At 36.3% G+C, this 17130-nt stretch overlaps 2 protein-coding genes across 2 annotated transcripts; both read left to right on the top strand.

The window, feature by feature from the left end:
- Positions 1 to 1531: 1531 nt before the first annotated feature.
- LOC132623097 (uncharacterized) lies at positions 1532 to 3482 on the top strand. Its single transcript, XM_060337804.1, has 3 exons — positions 1532 to 2025; positions 2283 to 2399; positions 3175 to 3482. Exons 1-3 carry the CDS (start codon positions 1681 to 1683, stop codon positions 3250 to 3252), a joined length of 540 nt encoding a protein of 179 aa, XP_060193787.1. The 5' UTR covers positions 1532 to 1680; the 3' UTR covers positions 3253 to 3482.
- Positions 3483 to 3699: 217 nt separating this feature from the next.
- LOC132623096 (vacuolar iron transporter homolog 2-like) lies at positions 3700 to 6181 on the top strand. The gene has a single exon (XM_060337803.1). The coding sequence runs from the start codon at positions 5346 to 5348 to the stop codon at positions 6150 to 6152; it is 807 nt and encodes a 268-aa protein (XP_060193786.1). The 5' UTR covers positions 3700 to 5345; the 3' UTR covers positions 6153 to 6181.
- Positions 6182 to 17130: the final 10949 nt, after the last annotated feature.

Genomic DNA, 17130 nt, shown 5'->3' with positions numbered 1-17130 from the left:
GAATAAAGGAGGGATAAAATTGGGTGTCAACAGAAGGCCTATGGACAAATCAATTATGGGCTCATCAGCATATGTTCGGGCAATTTGCACAATTGTCCTTATTCGGGGGTGGTCTTTAATTTTTGTCCCTCAAATTGGTGGTCTTTAATTTTTTCCCTTCGCTAAAAACTTCTTGGTTCCAAGTTTGAATCCCCGCTCAGACCAAAAAAAATAAAAATCGCAAGGTAGATTTTGGATTCGCAAGGTAGAAACGGAGTTTCAAACTCTACCTTAAGGCAGAATTTTGCCTTCAAGCAGGTTTTTTTTTTTTTTTTTTTTTTTTTTAACTTAGTTGAAATTTTATAAACCTCTGCCTTAAGGCTTAACTTTTGCCCGAATAGGCCTAACTTTGCTACAAACCTCTGTCTTGAGATTTTTTTTATTTTTTTATTTTTTATCTGAGCTGAGGTTCAAACCCAGAACCTCAACATATTAGGCGAAAGCTAAAAATTAAAGACCACCCATTTGCGGGACCGAAATTAAAGACCAGTGCCTTTGAAGGACAATCCGCACAAAAAAATGTCAATTTTTCACTCAGGCCCAACAAGGCCAACAAACAAACTACAACGTCAAGAGCAGACTAATGGGTAGGTGATATAACAAGGCCTAAATCCAGGAATGGGTCAGGAAATGCCTTGTTGTAGTAGATATATTTTGGTGCAAAATGCTATTCCCTCCGTCTCAAAATATTTGTCGTGGTTACTAAAAATAGTTGTTTCAAATTATTTATTATTTTTGAAGTTCAAGACATAATTAATCATTTTTTTCCCATTTCACCCTTGGTAGAATTTTTCTTGAAGACTACAAACTCCTTCATTAACACATAAATTGACTTGAACATTTAATGTAGAAAGATAATAGCTTAGACATAAATAAGGTTAAAGTAGTAAAAAACCTCTTTTAATCATTGTCTCTTAAGGGGCGTGTAAACCAAAAAAACGATAAATATTTTGAGATAGGATTATGGAGGGAAATGTTTGTGTAAAAAGGAAGTTATGCTTGTACGATAATTACTCCATCCGTTTCAATTTGTTTGACTGGTTTTGACTTAACACGGAGTTTAAGAAAGTAAATCAGACTTTTAAATCTTGTAGTCATAATTAAAAATATGTAGAATGTACCAAAATGCACTTTTAATCTTGTGGTCTTAAATATGTTATGCGGAAAGTTGAGATTAAAGAATTACTAAAAAAAAATGCATTATTTTTTAAACAGATTAAAAAAGAGGTAAGATAAACAGATTGAAATAGAGGAATTTGTTTATTGTTTATTGTTTTTGAGTGGACGAAACCAAATTCTTTGAGAAAAAAGTTTAAACAACTTTTTCCAAAATTATTTAGACTCTTGAAATAATTCCTGAAAGGTATCAAAAATTTCTACCCAAAAAAAAAAAGGCCTACAAGTCTTTATCTTTGAACATTTTTTAGCAAATAGAGTACTTTTTTTTTTCTTTTTGTTTTTTTCCAGAAAAAAGAGATTTTTTTAGAGTGAACCTACATCTCTTATTCACAGCTCATAGCCATAAATCATAATCCACCATGAAACTAAACACAGCAACATTCCCACACAAATCACAATTGACAATGCCATAGCAAACCAAACTATAATCCATAATTATCTATTCTGCAAAAAAAAAAAAAAATGGCAACATTAGCTTGTTCATCTCTCTGCAATTCCCCTTCACTTATCCATTCTTCAAGAAGTATCAACCCATTACTACCCAATTCAATTCCATTATCCCCCTCAACATATTACAAGAGAAACAGTAATTCAGTTACAAATCGTAGGTTTGTAGTTGTGGGTGCTACTGAAGGGTCTGCTAAGAAATCAAAGGGAAAAGAAGAAGAAGAAGTTCCAACATGGGCTAAACCGGGTACAGATGAGCCTCCACCTTGGGCTAGAAATGAAGCCCAGAAAGATTCTTCAACCTTTCAACTTCCCTTCATTGTTTATTTGCTTGCTTCTGCTGTCACAGCTATTGCAGCGGTGAATTCTTTATCTCCATGTACTAAAATACCTTTTAATCTTATGCTCTTAAACATGTTATGTGTAAAGTGGAATTAAAGAGTTGCTAAAAATGAAAGAGGCATTCTTTTTTAAACGGGCTAAAGAAACGTAATACAAACAAATTGAAAAAGAGGGAGTATGTATTAAACATTTTGTCGATGTTTTTGGTGAATATCTTTTGGGGGTTATATAAAGATTGATTCTTGATGGTTTTGTTTATTGGGTTATGAGTGCAGATTGGTTCTGTTTTCGAGTATGTGAATCAGAAACCTGTATTTGGAGTTTTGGGCTCGGATAGTGTGTTTTATGCTCCAGTGCTTGGGTTCTTTGCTTTCACTGGCATTCCCACTTCTGTAAGTCTATATGTTTTCTTCTCTAGGAGTATATGATGTGCACTTTTTAGTATGTTTGGATTTTGTTTAGTGTGCCTTTTGGTTAAGTTGAAATTTTTGAATGATAAAACTAAAACTATGTCAATATGGAGTTATAGGATTTGAAGTTTATGGTTTTGAACTGCCACTGAACCCATAGCTCGTCTTAATTAATGAGTTTGTGATTAAATATTTATATGTATTTAACAGATTTTTTAATACAAATACAGAGTCTAACTAAAGCTATTGTGTTCGTCCGACCAGTAAATAATACTCTACCTCCGCCCCGGGTTATAGCGAGTTCTGTCTTCAATACAATTGGAGGAATTGGAATTCAGATCTGCTGCCTATTTACCCTTTTTTTTTTTTTAAAGATAACGGGTAACTAGTTACTTATTTCAAATTATCAGCAACCAACTTTTTTTTATAGAACTCCGCCTGTGTGAGCTCGCTCACATTGCCGGTCCCAAGCCCGGATAAAGGAGGAGGGTTGCCGAGGGTCAATCGGAAACAGCCTCCCTACCCAGGTAGGGGTAAGGCTGCGTACATCTTACCCTCCCCAGACCCCACTATTGTGAGATTACACTGGGTAGTGACCGACCAACCAACAACTTTTTTTTATAGGATTGAGGAAATGGAAGAAGGTTTCTTGATGGCTGGTCTTTTGTTTTTGTTAGATTCATTTTGATTAAAATACTGCTTCTTGCAATAGCATGGGATTCTTCTATGTACTTTAGCTGACTAGAACATTATCCAGGCATTCCTTTGGTTCAAATCAGTACAAGTTGCTAACAAGGAGGCAGACGAACAAGACCGTAGAGATGGATATATGTAACATCGAATTTGCATTTAATTTGCATTTTTCGGATTTTGATGGTTGTTTCCAGAGGACATCATTATGGCAAATGGATACTTTCTCAGGGTTTACTATTTCCTAGGGCAAAATAGTGTACAAATTTCTGTCTTCTCAACACCTCTTATTCCAGTATATTAATTTGTGTTTAATACTTATCTAAAAGTCTTGGATCAGTAGATGTTACTGTCTCCATCTTTCATTTGGCAAAATCAGTTTATCAGTTTGTGATTAGACAAGCTACGTGCCGACCATTTGGCATAATAAGTTATTCACAATGTTGCTTTTCTAACTCTTAACTTATCGATTTTGCTAATCATTCACAAATAGTCAAAAATCGTATTCATATAGGTTTCTTTGTTAGTTACACTCCCAGAAGATGATGATATGTCAGCACGTACTCTCTCCATTTATTATTATACAACAACAACTAAGCCTCAACCTCAATCAAGTTGGGTTAGCTATGAATCCTCACTATTCATGTCGCTCCCTTTAAACTCATCTTCAATCAAATATTATAGGAAATAAAGTTAAGGATACAAGAAAGCACTAAAAGTTCTGTTATTTTCTACAGGCATATATGTCTTCTTTGTTCTTGCAAACATACTGGTTGCCTCATATTTCTCTTTTGTTTTATAGTGTTCCTACCGAAGAAACCAACAATTCATGTGTTTTTGGAGTCGATTGATTAATATTTACAGAATGTTATGGTACTGCAATGTAATTTTTATAGTTCGTTTCCTTGAAACAGGATCAATAGTTCTTCTCATACGAATTCTGCCCCTTACATGTGTTTATATTAGTTGACTTTGCTGATTCTATCACCTTTTTGTAGTGTCTGGTTCAGAACATTTCAGGTGAGTCAAAAAGAGAAATGATTGTTTCGCAATATTATGTATCTTCCCTTGTCCTTCATTCCATTTCTCAAAAGGTTGCTTCACTTAGCTGAAGGAGCAAAGAGATACAGAAGCAACGTCATATATCATCATGTACATGACAACTTTTGTCCCTGGTGCGGAATTTTTCTGTCTTTCCATTGGAAAGTAACTTCGGCATAGATGTAAGACATTTTGTTTTTCTGAATGTAAATGCATAGTGCTTGCTCTCAAACTAATTGGCTCTTGGACGCAAGATGGTGAGAAGTGTGAGTTGTGATGTCAAATCTTTTAATGGTAGATTTATGATGAGAATGGAAAAGTACGTTAAGGAGCAGAACTAAATCCTGCACATTCCAGTTTCAAGTGTTGTTTACTTGTTTATTCAAGATACATGTACAAATTGATTTCTACAATAATCATCCATCCTCTTTCCTAAGGTAGTCAGTGTCTAGCTGAGCTGCTTTCCTAAGTAATGAACGTCTCAATTTATGATAGGAGTTGATTCTCTTGTTTGAAGAGACTATTGTAACCATTATTCTATCAGAAACATTTTCTTGAAGTGCATATTTTCCAAGTTGAACAGCTCACCGATGTTAGTGCTAAAGTATGTAGTACCTCATATGCATAAGTAGGTTCGTTTTAGTTCACGTGAGTCAGCCATTCAAGCGGTTTCCTGCTGCATGCTTTAATTGCAGTGGGCTCTGAATTTTTCTCTTTTGCCCCCACAATTAAAGCTACTACGTGGTGCCAACTGATCGAGGACGTCGTACTGGAGAAAATCTACATCACTATACATTGCTTTTCTCTACATAGTGATGAAGATTCAAGATGTTGATTGAATGGAACAATTTATAAAATTTGGTTTGGATGATGTGTTAGTTAGAACGAGACAAAATGATGCTCGAGGTTTCCTCTAATTGGAGCAACAAACAATACAAACTTACTTTTTATTTGCTGTTGGTTGTTGTCTGTATAGTTTGATGTCTCCTTCTTGGCATAAGTAAGAAGAACACGTATGGGCTTATGTTGGTTCTTCTGGGTTTTAACGTATCAGCTTGTTTTTTCCCACGGTGCCACCAAAGTAAAGATGATTCTTGGATATGAATAGTCATTTTTTATGCACTGGATTCCTACATATTGGTTCCACGCGTTACGAGTGTGCCTAAAGCTAAAAGCCACACTCCCATTCATTAAATCATGGATTCCCCTCAGTCAATTGTGACCTGTCCCCAGGAGGAAGAGAAAACTTCAAAGAAACTAGCACGAGCTCAATGGCTTCGAGCGGCTATCCTAGGAGCAAATGATGGATTGCTTTCTTCTACATCCTTGATGCTCGGTGTGGGTGCAGCTAAAGATCAAGATCAGCGGTCTATGGTACTTTCTGGAATAGCTGGAGCTCTTGCAGGTGCCTGTAGCATGGCTGTTGGAGAGTTTGTCTCTGTATCGACTCAACGAGACATTGCAAAGTCCATTACTGACAAATGTCAATTGGAGAACGAGTTAAAAGGAGACGATGGTGGATACAAAACAAAGATTCAGATAGTTTGCTGTAATCCAATTATTGCAGAAAACAAGCAAGGTGGAAAGGTGTTACATGAATCACCTGTGCAAGTACAGGCACATTGTTTGACACCTGCAAGATCTCCCATGATAAGAGTTATGGAAATTGATGCAAGAAGAACCATGATGGAGGAGTCAAAACAGGACGATGAGAGAAAATTAGAGCCACTGCCTAGTCCAGTGAAGGCTGCTGTAGCGTCGTCTCTGGCTTTCCTATGTGGAGCTTTTGTTCCTATGGTGCCAGCTCTGGTGGTGAGTGAAAACAGAATTAGGGTTGTTGTGATGGTGATTGTAGCATCTTTGGCACTGTGTTTATTTGGGGGATTTGGAGCTTATCTTGGTGGTTCATCAGTTAAGATATCAGCTATGAGAGTTTTAATTGGAGGGTGGATTGCAATGGCTATCACATATGGTTTGCTCAAGCCCTTTGATAATGATGATTAGTTACATAAACGTTTGGATAATATTTGGTTGAAGTTGAAAGAAGAAATAGTACCCCGTTTGAGGTTGTAGGTTAAAATAAATTGTGGAAGTTGGGTGAGTCTAAACATAAACTTCAATTCACTTGAGTAGAAAGTTCGAAAATTAGTAAGACCAATATATCACTGGAAATATTCTTCGTACTGAAGTTTAGTATTTCCAAATATTGATGGAAAAATTAGTAATTGTGAATACTGAAATGGTAATTGATTAACAAACGGGAAGGATTATCATCAATCATTAACTTTAAATTGCTAACTCGAGCACATAATATTGTGGGGCATCAAAAAGCTCTATTACATGTATCAAAGTAAAAGTCCTACAAAATATTACTACTAGAACACTTGTGCCAAACAAGGAGAAAAAATAATACCAACGAGATGTAACGGTAAATCACGTGCACACTGAGGAAGATTCACTTGAAAAAATTGGAAAGGATCCCATCCAGTACCACTTTCTCCAGTTTTGTCCAATACATCACTTGATTGTTGAGAAGCTACGAAATGATTGCATTAGTTTTAAGTCATAATTTTTTATATTTCCTTATAATTCCTCAATTATTTTGCAGGTTTTCATAGTATTATTATATAGCAGAAAAAATCCTCCTTAAAATTTAGGATACAATCATTTGTATTCTCACAGTTTGAAACCAGAAGCTTGAGTCTTATATCACTAGAATGTTTTAAAATTAAAAAAACGAGTGGCATTAGTTATAGGTGCATATAGAGAGTAGGAAGGGGCGTATCATATATAGTTGTGTGGACTTTAGTATTGGAAAAATCTGGTTCATTGAGTTAATTTGTGACATGTGTCAACAATCAAGTGATATTGGACAAAACCTGAGGAAGAGTTACTGGAGGGGATCCTTTCCCAAACTTTTTAATTCACTTGAAGAGAAACATGCAAGTCCACCATTCAGAGCGAAAAGAGAATCCTGGGTGAACTTGCTACCCAAATTTCAGCTCGATCCAAGTGGTAACAAATTGCAAAATACAACATTTGAAGATTGCTAGTTGGACGAAAAGTGTACAACAAAGAAGAACTCTCTTCTTTCTCGTCCTCTTTTTCACATGTTGAAAATTCAAGATCTAAAGTTAGGTCTTTAAAGTGATCCTAAAACATAAGTGGTAACAACAATGAGAGAACAATGATGTACTTATAGTAACTGATTCAAAAGAACTTTTTCATTCAAAATAAAAAAGGAATTTCCAGCAACTTAACAATTAATTGCCATGTGCTACGCTCCTTGGGTAATGATAGGCTTGTGCGATGCACAACTATTTTAGCCAGCGAAGAATCTTATTGTTGAATATTGACGAATATCTCCTGCAAATACTTTAAAGACAAGCTAGCTTGTTTATTTGATAAGATTTTCTTCCAGAAGATGTAACTGATATGTGCTACCTCCGCGTCCATTTAAATTGAATAATAAAAAATTGTTTTTGATAACATAAAAAAAGGATTTTCAGCATACTTGAATAAATTATCAGTTTTAGAAGTAAAAGCTATAAGATTTGGCATTCCGATGTAATCAATGAAAACACGTGAAATATCCCAAAACCAAAGCGGTCTTAGGATTTTGAAGACCATTCTTTAGAATCGGCGTCAAGCGATGCGTAAAATTATTATTTACTACTCCCTCCGTTTAAATTTATGTGTGTCAAGAACAGAGAAAGCACAAGAGAAATTGAAGAAGACTATCTCAATTACTTGATTCCAATACATCAGAATATATTGGTATTTATATAAAAGAGAAATAACAAATGAAAAGAAGTAAAATATCCTACACTAAATGTAAATCTACAAAATATTCTTCATAATATTCTACAACTAATGCTACACAATATTCTACACTAAATGTATAATATCCTTAATAATATTTCATATATTCACAGTATCTCTTCATATTCTCCATATCGAGAATATCTTAGTGTAGATATTCTACAATCTGTCCATTATGCTAACACACCCCCCCCCCCCCCCCCCCCCTTCAAATTGATGCCGGTGGATCAAAAAGCATCAATTTGCCTACTAGAAACTTATGACGTTGTCGTGCCATGGATTTTGTAAAGACATCAGCTATTTGAAGATCACTAGATACATGTGGAAGAGTAATAACTCTTCTATCAATAGCTTCTCTGATAAAATGACAGCCCACTTCAATATGCTTGGTCCTTCCGTGATAAACTGGATTGGTTGCAATTTGAATGACACTTGTGTTGTCAGCGTGGAGAGGAGTAGGATTAGATTAAGGAAATCTTATTTCTGCAAGTAAACCACGAATCCAAATAATCTCGGAGCAAGTAGTAGACATTGCTCGATATTCAGACTTCGTTTTAGATTTTGAAACACGATCTTGCTTCCTACTCTTCCAAGATATCAAAGAATCTCCGAGAAACATGCACCATCCTGTGACTGAGAGTGTCAGAACATCTAGCCCAATCAGAATCACTAAACACATTTGTAACACCTCGTATCTTGGAACTAAGTTTAGACTCATATCATTAGAGTTTTAGTGGAAAAACTGAAGATTTGAACGTTTTGCGAAAATGGTTGATAGGCCTACTTCGGGCAGTGATAACTCCTTGATTAGTTGGGAATTTGGGGAAGTACCCTTAATGAAAGTTGTAGTATGTAGAAATACCTTTCTAACGATATAAGGAACAAGACAATCAGAGATCGGAGAAAGGAGATATGATCGTCTCAATATGGCTAATAGTAAGGCACTTAAAATTCGATAGAATCGGCTAAATTTTCGATACGTCTGTCTTCCAGTAAAATTTGGTGAACATCCGTTGGGAATTTGAGGAAACTTAAAACATGAAAGTTGTAGCCCTTTGAAATAGATTTCCAACGGTATATTGTGGAGCCCAAACAGAGCTCTGTACAAGAAGTTATGTCCATTTTACCGAATACTGTGCAGAACCGACACCCGTAGCTCTTTCAGGCGCGTGGCGGCGCGTGCAATGTCCCCGCATCGCGGGCTGATCGCGAAAGTCTGAGTATTTAGCTGCAGACCATTGCGCAATGGTCCCGCATCGCGGACCAGTCTCGAATCGGGTCAGATTCGGGTCAAAAATTCGGGTTACGCGTTTTTAGTTATATCTAAGGTTTGGGGTTTATTTCCCCAACACCCCATTCACGAAAAATTACCCTAAAGTCAATAAGAACAAGTACCAAGCCTCAAGAACCATACAAGGTAAGTGTTATCACGATTCTAGGTTGAATTCAAGTCCCTAATCTCTTTCTAACTTGAGTAAACCCTTCTAATCAATAGATTTGTGAGTGGAACATTATTGTTGGGCGTGGAAACCCTAGACCTCGTATTCAAGAGGATTGGACGTCAAAAAGGTAATGCTTCTACACTCTAATCATTCATAATAGTGAATTGATGAGTTCTTGGGAGAATAGTAAATGAGTTTAGTAAAGAGAATTACACGAACTATAGTAGGGTTTTGGGATTGTTGACTTGAGATTGTTATAATGATATAGGTGATGGGGAATGATGTTAATTACACCTAATTAAGATTGTAGAATCACCTAGAAGTAATAGAATGGGAATTGGGTGAAGAAATCACCATTAATAGAGACTGTGGAGCTTCATGCCCACTAAGTGTTTGATAAAATGCTTAGATGACCAAAGCATGAATATTATTGCTAATATAGAATCCCTTTGACTTGTATTGATATAGATCAAAGTTGAAAGGGTTAACGAACATTGTATTACGCTCAAAGGCTGGAATTAAGGTATGTGAGACTAACTATCTACGTTAGGGAATGTTCATGATTCTCCCTACGCCTCATTCTTCATACTTGTCAGTAATTTGACTCAAAGTAGAGTTTAGCCCTAGTTTTATGATATGTTGTAGAACTGTTATCTTCTAGGTTTGCAGTTACAGAATTCGTTCATGGTTATCAATTTGAATATCATGAACTCAGCACGTAATCTTTATAGACTTATGTATTGTTACCACATGAGTCTCAGTCTAGAAATTCAGTATGCTCAGAAACAGTCAGTGTTTTCAATTCAGTCCAGCATGTCTATTTCAGTTCAACATTGTTCATTGTTGTTATGGTCTCAGTCCTTATTAATTAACCATAATTATACATATATGATTTTGCCCGAGGGCACAACACAGTCTTGTGTATACGTATACATGGTCGAGGCCATTGACTGACGCACTACTAGGCCGAGGCCATAGCGTGCATTTATTATTGGGCCGAGGCCCCACATATACAAACACAGATAATACAGATGATTCAGATACAGTGCAGGGAGTATTCATATCTCTACTTCCTTGCTATTACAGTTATAGTTATCAGTTTCAGTTTCAGTTTCAGTATTTTATTGCTTCAGTTGCTTTACATACCAGTACAATTCAAATGTGTTGATGTCCCTTTTTATTGCTTGGGGGCCTGCATCTCGCGATGCAGGAAACGATATACAGGTTGACGACTCAGCTATTTAGGGGTGCACATATCAGCTACTGGTGAGCCCAAATTCCTTCGGGGCGTTGTCAGCTATCCAGTTATTTCAGTTTATAGACAGCTCTATTATTCAGTAATCTTAGAGGCTTCATAGACACAGTTCAGACAGTCAGATATTTATTATGTTAGCCTTGTTGGCAGTCGTTCAGTTGTTTGGTTTAGCCATGTTGGCTACTTTCAGATATATTCAGATTGTCTAAGTATTTCCGCATTATGATATTTCAGTGAGACTTTTAGTTAATCAGCATGTGTTAGTTTTATTTTATAAATTAGTTATGTTTTGGTATCACATGTTGATTCAGTCAGCCAGTTGGTTCGCTCGGTCACATGCAGTCAGGCACCGGGTGCCGTGTTACGTCCAAGCCCAGGTTCGGGGCATGACAACATTAAGCTAAATAGGAGAACCACTAGGAAAAAATAATATACGAGTAGATGTTCCTGAGAGATATCGAATGATGCGACGAACAACCACTAAATGTAGATGACGGGGGGTTTGCATAAATTGACTTGCTTGTTGAACTGCAAAAGCGATATCAGGTAGAGTAATAGTAAGATAATTTAGGCTCCCAACTAATTGTCGAAACAAAGTTGGATCAGGAAGAAGATCTCCTTCATCACGACGATACTTTACCTTCAATTTCAATGGAGTATTAGAGGGAGATTCTTGAAGACCAGCCAAAGCAATCAAATCCTGAGTATATTTGTGCTGGTTTAAGAACACACCTAAAGAATTATAATGAACTTCCAACCCCAAGAAATATGTTAGAGTACCAAGATCTTTCATATGAAAAGAATCCTTAAGTTGCTGCTGGAGGCTAGTGATTAATGAAGAATCAGTTCCTGTGATAATGATGTTATCTACATATACCAAAAGAAGAACACAACATGTAGATGTTTTCCGAAGAAACAAAGATGAGTCATAGTTACTTTGTTCAAAAGAGAATTGAAGCAAAGTAGATCGGAACTTGTCAAACCAAGCTCTGGGAGCTTGTTTTAATCCATACAAAGATCGATTCAACTTGCAAACATCTGATGTAGGTGATGAAAACAAACCAGGTGGAGGTTTCACATAAATATCTTCTTTCAGATCATCATGAAGAAAAGCATTTTTGATATCCATTTAATGAAGAGGCCAGTTCTGTGATGCAGCAATGACAATAATAGTTCGCACCGTAGTCATTTTGGCTACTGGTGCAAAAGTCTCCTCATAATCCACACCATACTCTTGTTTGTTACTAAGTACAACCAAGCGAGCTTTGTACCCTTCAAGAGTTCCCTCAAAATAAAGCTTAATTGAATAAACCCATTTACATCAAATTGGTTGGACATGAAACAATGTCCCATGTGTTATTTTCTTTAAGATCCAAAAGTTCTTCCTCCATTGCTTTCTGCCAACATTCATGCTTGGAAGCTTGTGAGTAACAAGTTGGAACAGAAATGGTGGATAAAGTAAAGGAAAAACCATACCAATTAGGAGTACTTCTCACTCTGGTAGATCAACCGAGTAGGCTCAAGAGGAGCAGCAGGCCTTGAAGAAATCTCAGATCCTGGTTGTGGAGCAGTGTCAGGTGGCGGATCAGTTTCGAGATAGGGTAAAGTTGTCTAACGTCGTTGATACAAAAATCCAGGTTTGAACCGCTCAGAAGAAGATGACAAATCCTCAAAAGTAGGAGGAAGAGGAGAAATAGAATATGACTCAACATGAGTAGGGAAGAAATACTGATTCTCAAAGAAAACAACATTTCTAGAAACATGGAATTTATTAGAACTTGGATCATAGAAAATAAACCCTTTCTGCGAAGTCCTATAGCCCATAAAAGCACATTTAGTAGACTAAACAGAAAGTTTATTGCGTTGAGAAGGAGGTAGATGCACAAAACAAACACAACCAAATGTATGAAAAGTATGATAGCTAGGATTATGGTGATAAAGATGATAATATGGAGACTCAAGATTTAACACTTTAGATGGAAGTCTATTAATTAAATAAACAACAGTAGACAAAGCTTTCACCCAATTATTAGATGGGACAGAGGACTCAATCAATAAAGCACGAGTGACATCTAAAAGGTGACGATTTTTACGCTCAGCAACCCTATTTTGTTGTGGCGTATATGGGAAAGAGCGTTGTGAGACGATTTCTTTCTCAAGCAAGAAATTATTGAATTCATGAGACATATATTCTCCACCAGAATCAGATCTTTATATTTTGATGCAGGTTGAAAATTGATTCTCAATGTAAGCCCAAAATGTCTTGAATATGAAAAATACCTTAGATTTGGAGCGGAGAAAATACACCCATGTAAACCGACTATAATCATCTATAAATGTCACAAAGTATTTGAAATGAGCATGAGAAGTAAGAGTCTCTTCTATGTCATATTTTAGTACTACCAAGCATTTCTCTTTACCGTATCAACGTCGCTCTTATAACTATTGTTACTATCAATTCAATAGTATTTAACTCTTCTCGTATAGTTGTTAATGATACTCCTAACTTAATCTCGTCCCGCCATTACTTTTTGCACCACATCGTTTCCCCGTTGAAGTCAGTGAACCAAGTTAAAATTTCAACATACTACCAAGGGGTCGAATCGCGAAGCAATGATTACTAGTCTGAATCTAGTGGATGAGAAGAGGGAAGCTTCCTACGTCTGGTTAGCAGCTCAAAAGCAAAGGATGCAAAGATACTATAACCGAAGGGCTAACCTTAGGCACTTTCAGATTGGGGACTTGGTCCTGAGGAAAGTCACACTCCACACCAAGAACCCTAATGAAGGGAAATTGGGCTCGAACTGGGAAGGGCCATACAGAGTCACCGGTATTATCGGGAAAGGTTCCTATCTGCTCGAGAGTGAAAATGGAAAAAGACTTCCAAACAACTGGAATGTGGAGCACCTAAAATGGTACTATTGTTAAAGGTACGAGTAACCTTTTATTTTTTTCTGTTCCTTTTGGTCTAACCATGCAGGCATACATCGAAGTGGACATCGGAAGCATCACAATGGAAGTCGAGAAGTCATAGACTTAGGACTGAAAGCACGTGCTGCACTTTTTTTCCCTTCGATCGGTTTTGTCCCGAAGTGGGTTTTTCGACAAGGTTTTTAATGAGGCAGCGCCGTACAACATGCTACTAAAATAAAGAAGACCGGTCAAGAATCGGGGACTGAGGACTGCCCACATCGGATCAATAGTACCTGAGCCCTCACACTTAGGGCTTAAGTACTAGGGGACTATCATACAAGTATCCCTTAAATGTCACTATGGATTATATCAAATGATAAGTAAACTAATTTCGTAATTAAAAGGAAAATACTTACAAAAGCTTGAAGACTTTTATTCAAACATTGAAAGAGTACATGGAAAATTTACAGAGAGGAGATGAGAAGGCTATTTCAGAATCGGGGGGTGATTTCTGATGCCTTAACATTTACATCTTGAGAGTCTTATATAGACCTCTGAAATATTTAACATCTCTAGGATGATTACAAGTGGAAGAATGATCTTGAAGATGCCTTCTGCTTTTGCTTTCGAAAAGTTGGACGGCTACTTTTTGTAAAGTTTGTCGGCCACCTGTTTTTACCTCCTGCTTTTCTGAAGGGGTAAATATCTTTTGAAAAGTTTGGACGGCTGCTTTTGTAAAAGCTGTCGGCCACCTGTTTTACCTTTTGCCTTCTACTTTTCTGAAGAGGCAACCTTATCTTAAATCATAGTTAAGATATACTTGGGCCATTCCTTGTGGGTCCAACATATCACCATTGTCGCTTGTTGATGATGAAGATGTATCCAATAATTCTTGGATTTCTAAAGGATCTGCTTCGTCTAATCTGTTCAAAGCTTGGAGTAGCTTTTTTTTTTAGATCTGCCTTGGATTCTGTCGATCCTGTTCTGCTGCTGGTTGATGATTGTCTCATTTTTTGCTTTTTATCTTTAGGAATCCATCCTTTTATTTTTATAGTTTTGCTTGGATGTTTAATCCTATGCAGTTCAGTGATATCAAAGGACCAACTGATTATATAGGATATTCTCTTAGCAACATAATATTTGCATAGTTTAATATGCTCTGGTAGAGTAGAGATTCCTTGCTCTACCTGGAAGGCTTCGTAGTGTTTCTGGAAGCTTTTGGGCATGGTTAGCTTATTGCCTCCAAATCTTTTCCACCAATCATAAAACCATCTAGGAATAATGGATTTGGAAAACTGTTCGCTGTATTTTACGAACCAAGTGTGGGTAATGGGTCGTACATACATAAAGTTGTACCATGCTTGTTCATAGTTATAATAATTATAGGTCTGAGGCCTATGTTGTTCTGATAAAATCATGGGGGTGTGGAGGTGATCCACGTTCCATTGAAAAGGACTAATAACCTTATTAATGGTGAATTTTGAGTATTCAATACTGTCTGGGTCATTGTCACCTTTTTAAAATGGTGTTCAATAGTCAAGGATCCTGTGTCTGTCAGGATGAATTCAAAATATCTCCTGGTCTTGATGGGATCATCTGTATCAACATAATTATAATTAGTGTAGCATGGTTTTAGTAAATCTTCTACTTTCCAATTTTCATATTGTTTATCAAGTGCCAGGACTGGTATCTCGGTTTTGCTGATGACGGCAAATTCCTCTTGAGGTACCTGCTGTTTTTATTCCTTTGCTAAAGGGACGTTGGGGTTAACTGCTTGTGCGAAGGACTCTGGGGTCTTCATTTTGTAACAATCACTTGTTTGGATTTTTCCTTTTGAAGAGCTGGGTGACTGGTTTTGTTCCTTTTTAAAAGGAGATGGAGATTCTGTTTTGGGCATAGAACCGAGTATAGTTAAATTAGGTCTAATAGCTGGTAATGTAGGCCTCATGAGCCTTAGTAGTGGGTTAGGAAATTCAGCCAGGGCTGAATACCTATTTGGCTGATTGGGCCTTGGTTGATTGGGTTTTTTCTGGAAAGGGGATATGGGGGCCCCTGACCTCATGGTTTCCCTGTAAAAATTCCCTTGTAAGAAAATCTGGAAAAGAATTTAAATCACCTTTTATAAATTCGATTTCAAAATCGAAGCTTGATAATAAAGCTTGCCATCTGGCAAAAATCTGTTTAGAAACAAGATTTTTAACATCCTTTTGTAAAATGTCTTTTGCTGATTTACAATCAACTCTTAACAGGAATTTTTTATTTATCAAATCATCTTGAAACTTTGTAATACATAGTACTATAGATAAAATTTCCTTTTTAACAGTACTATAATTCTTTTGAGCAGGATTCCAGATCCCTGATGTGAAACGAACTAATTGTTCTAGAGAATCTGAGGAGAGTCTTTGTTTAAGAATTCCACCGTATCCTTCATTAGAAGCATCGGTTTCAACTATCATAAAATCATTTGGATTTGGAATACCTAGACATGGGAGTTTTTTGACAACAGACTTGATTTTTTTATCCGTTTCTGTTTGTTCTAGACTCCATGGGACTGGATTCTTCCTAAGACGCTTGTAAAGGGGTTCACAGATTTTCCTGATATTAGGAATGAAATCTGCAACATAATTAAGACTTCCTAAAAACCTCTGCAATTGGGTCTTGTCAGGAATTTCATCTGGAAACTTGGAAAAGAACTCTATGGCTCTACAAATGGGTTAAGTACCTTGGTATAGGTCATGTCCTAAAAATCTAATTGTTGTTTGAAACAATTTAATCTTTTTTGCACTAACCACTAAACCATTATGTTTAACAATTTTAAAGAAAATATTCAAATGTTTAAAATGAGAATCTATGTCCTCAGAAAATATTAGTACATCATCAATATAGACAATAGACATATTGCTATAAGGATTAAAAATATTGTTCATAATATTCTGGAATTCAGACGGGGCATTTTTTAACCCAAAAGGCATAACATTCCATTCATATTGTCCAAAAGGGACATTGAATGCACTTTTGTATTTATCCTTTTAAGCAACTTGAATTTGCCAAAATCCAGATTTCATATCAAACTTACTATAGATATTAGCTTTGTAAGTTCTTTTTAATAAATCTCTTTTATTAGGTATCGGGTACCTAATCCATTGTAATACCTTATTAAGAGGTTTATAATTAATAACTAACCTGGGAGATCCTCTTTCTTTTTCGGCATTTGTATTTACATAAAACGCTGAACAACTCCAAGGGGATCTAGAAGGTCTTATTATCTTCTTTTGTAGAAGATCATTGATTTCATTTTTGCAAGTTTCCATTAATTCATGGTTCATTTGAATGGGCCTTGCCTTTGTAGGGATAGCTTGTTCATTGAATCCATCAATATATGGTAACTCAATAATGTATCGCTTTCTTTCCCAAAAAGCACTTGGTAATTCTGAACAAACTTCATGTTCAAGTTTTTCTTGAAAACTTGCTATTTTCCGTTCTATCACCGGGTTTTTTAAAGTTTGTTCAATCCTTTTAATCTTGATTTCATCTTTTAAGTAAGAAATCT

Source organism: Lycium barbarum, chromosome 12, assembly GCF_019175385.1.
Source record: "Lycium barbarum isolate Lr01 chromosome 12, ASM1917538v2, whole genome shotgun sequence".
In the NCBI taxonomy this organism is placed as follows: Eukaryota; Viridiplantae; Streptophyta; class Magnoliopsida; order Solanales; family Solanaceae; genus Lycium; species Lycium barbarum.
Note: the sequence above shows the minus strand (reverse complement) of the source record. Positions and strands in the feature narration are given on the sequence as shown.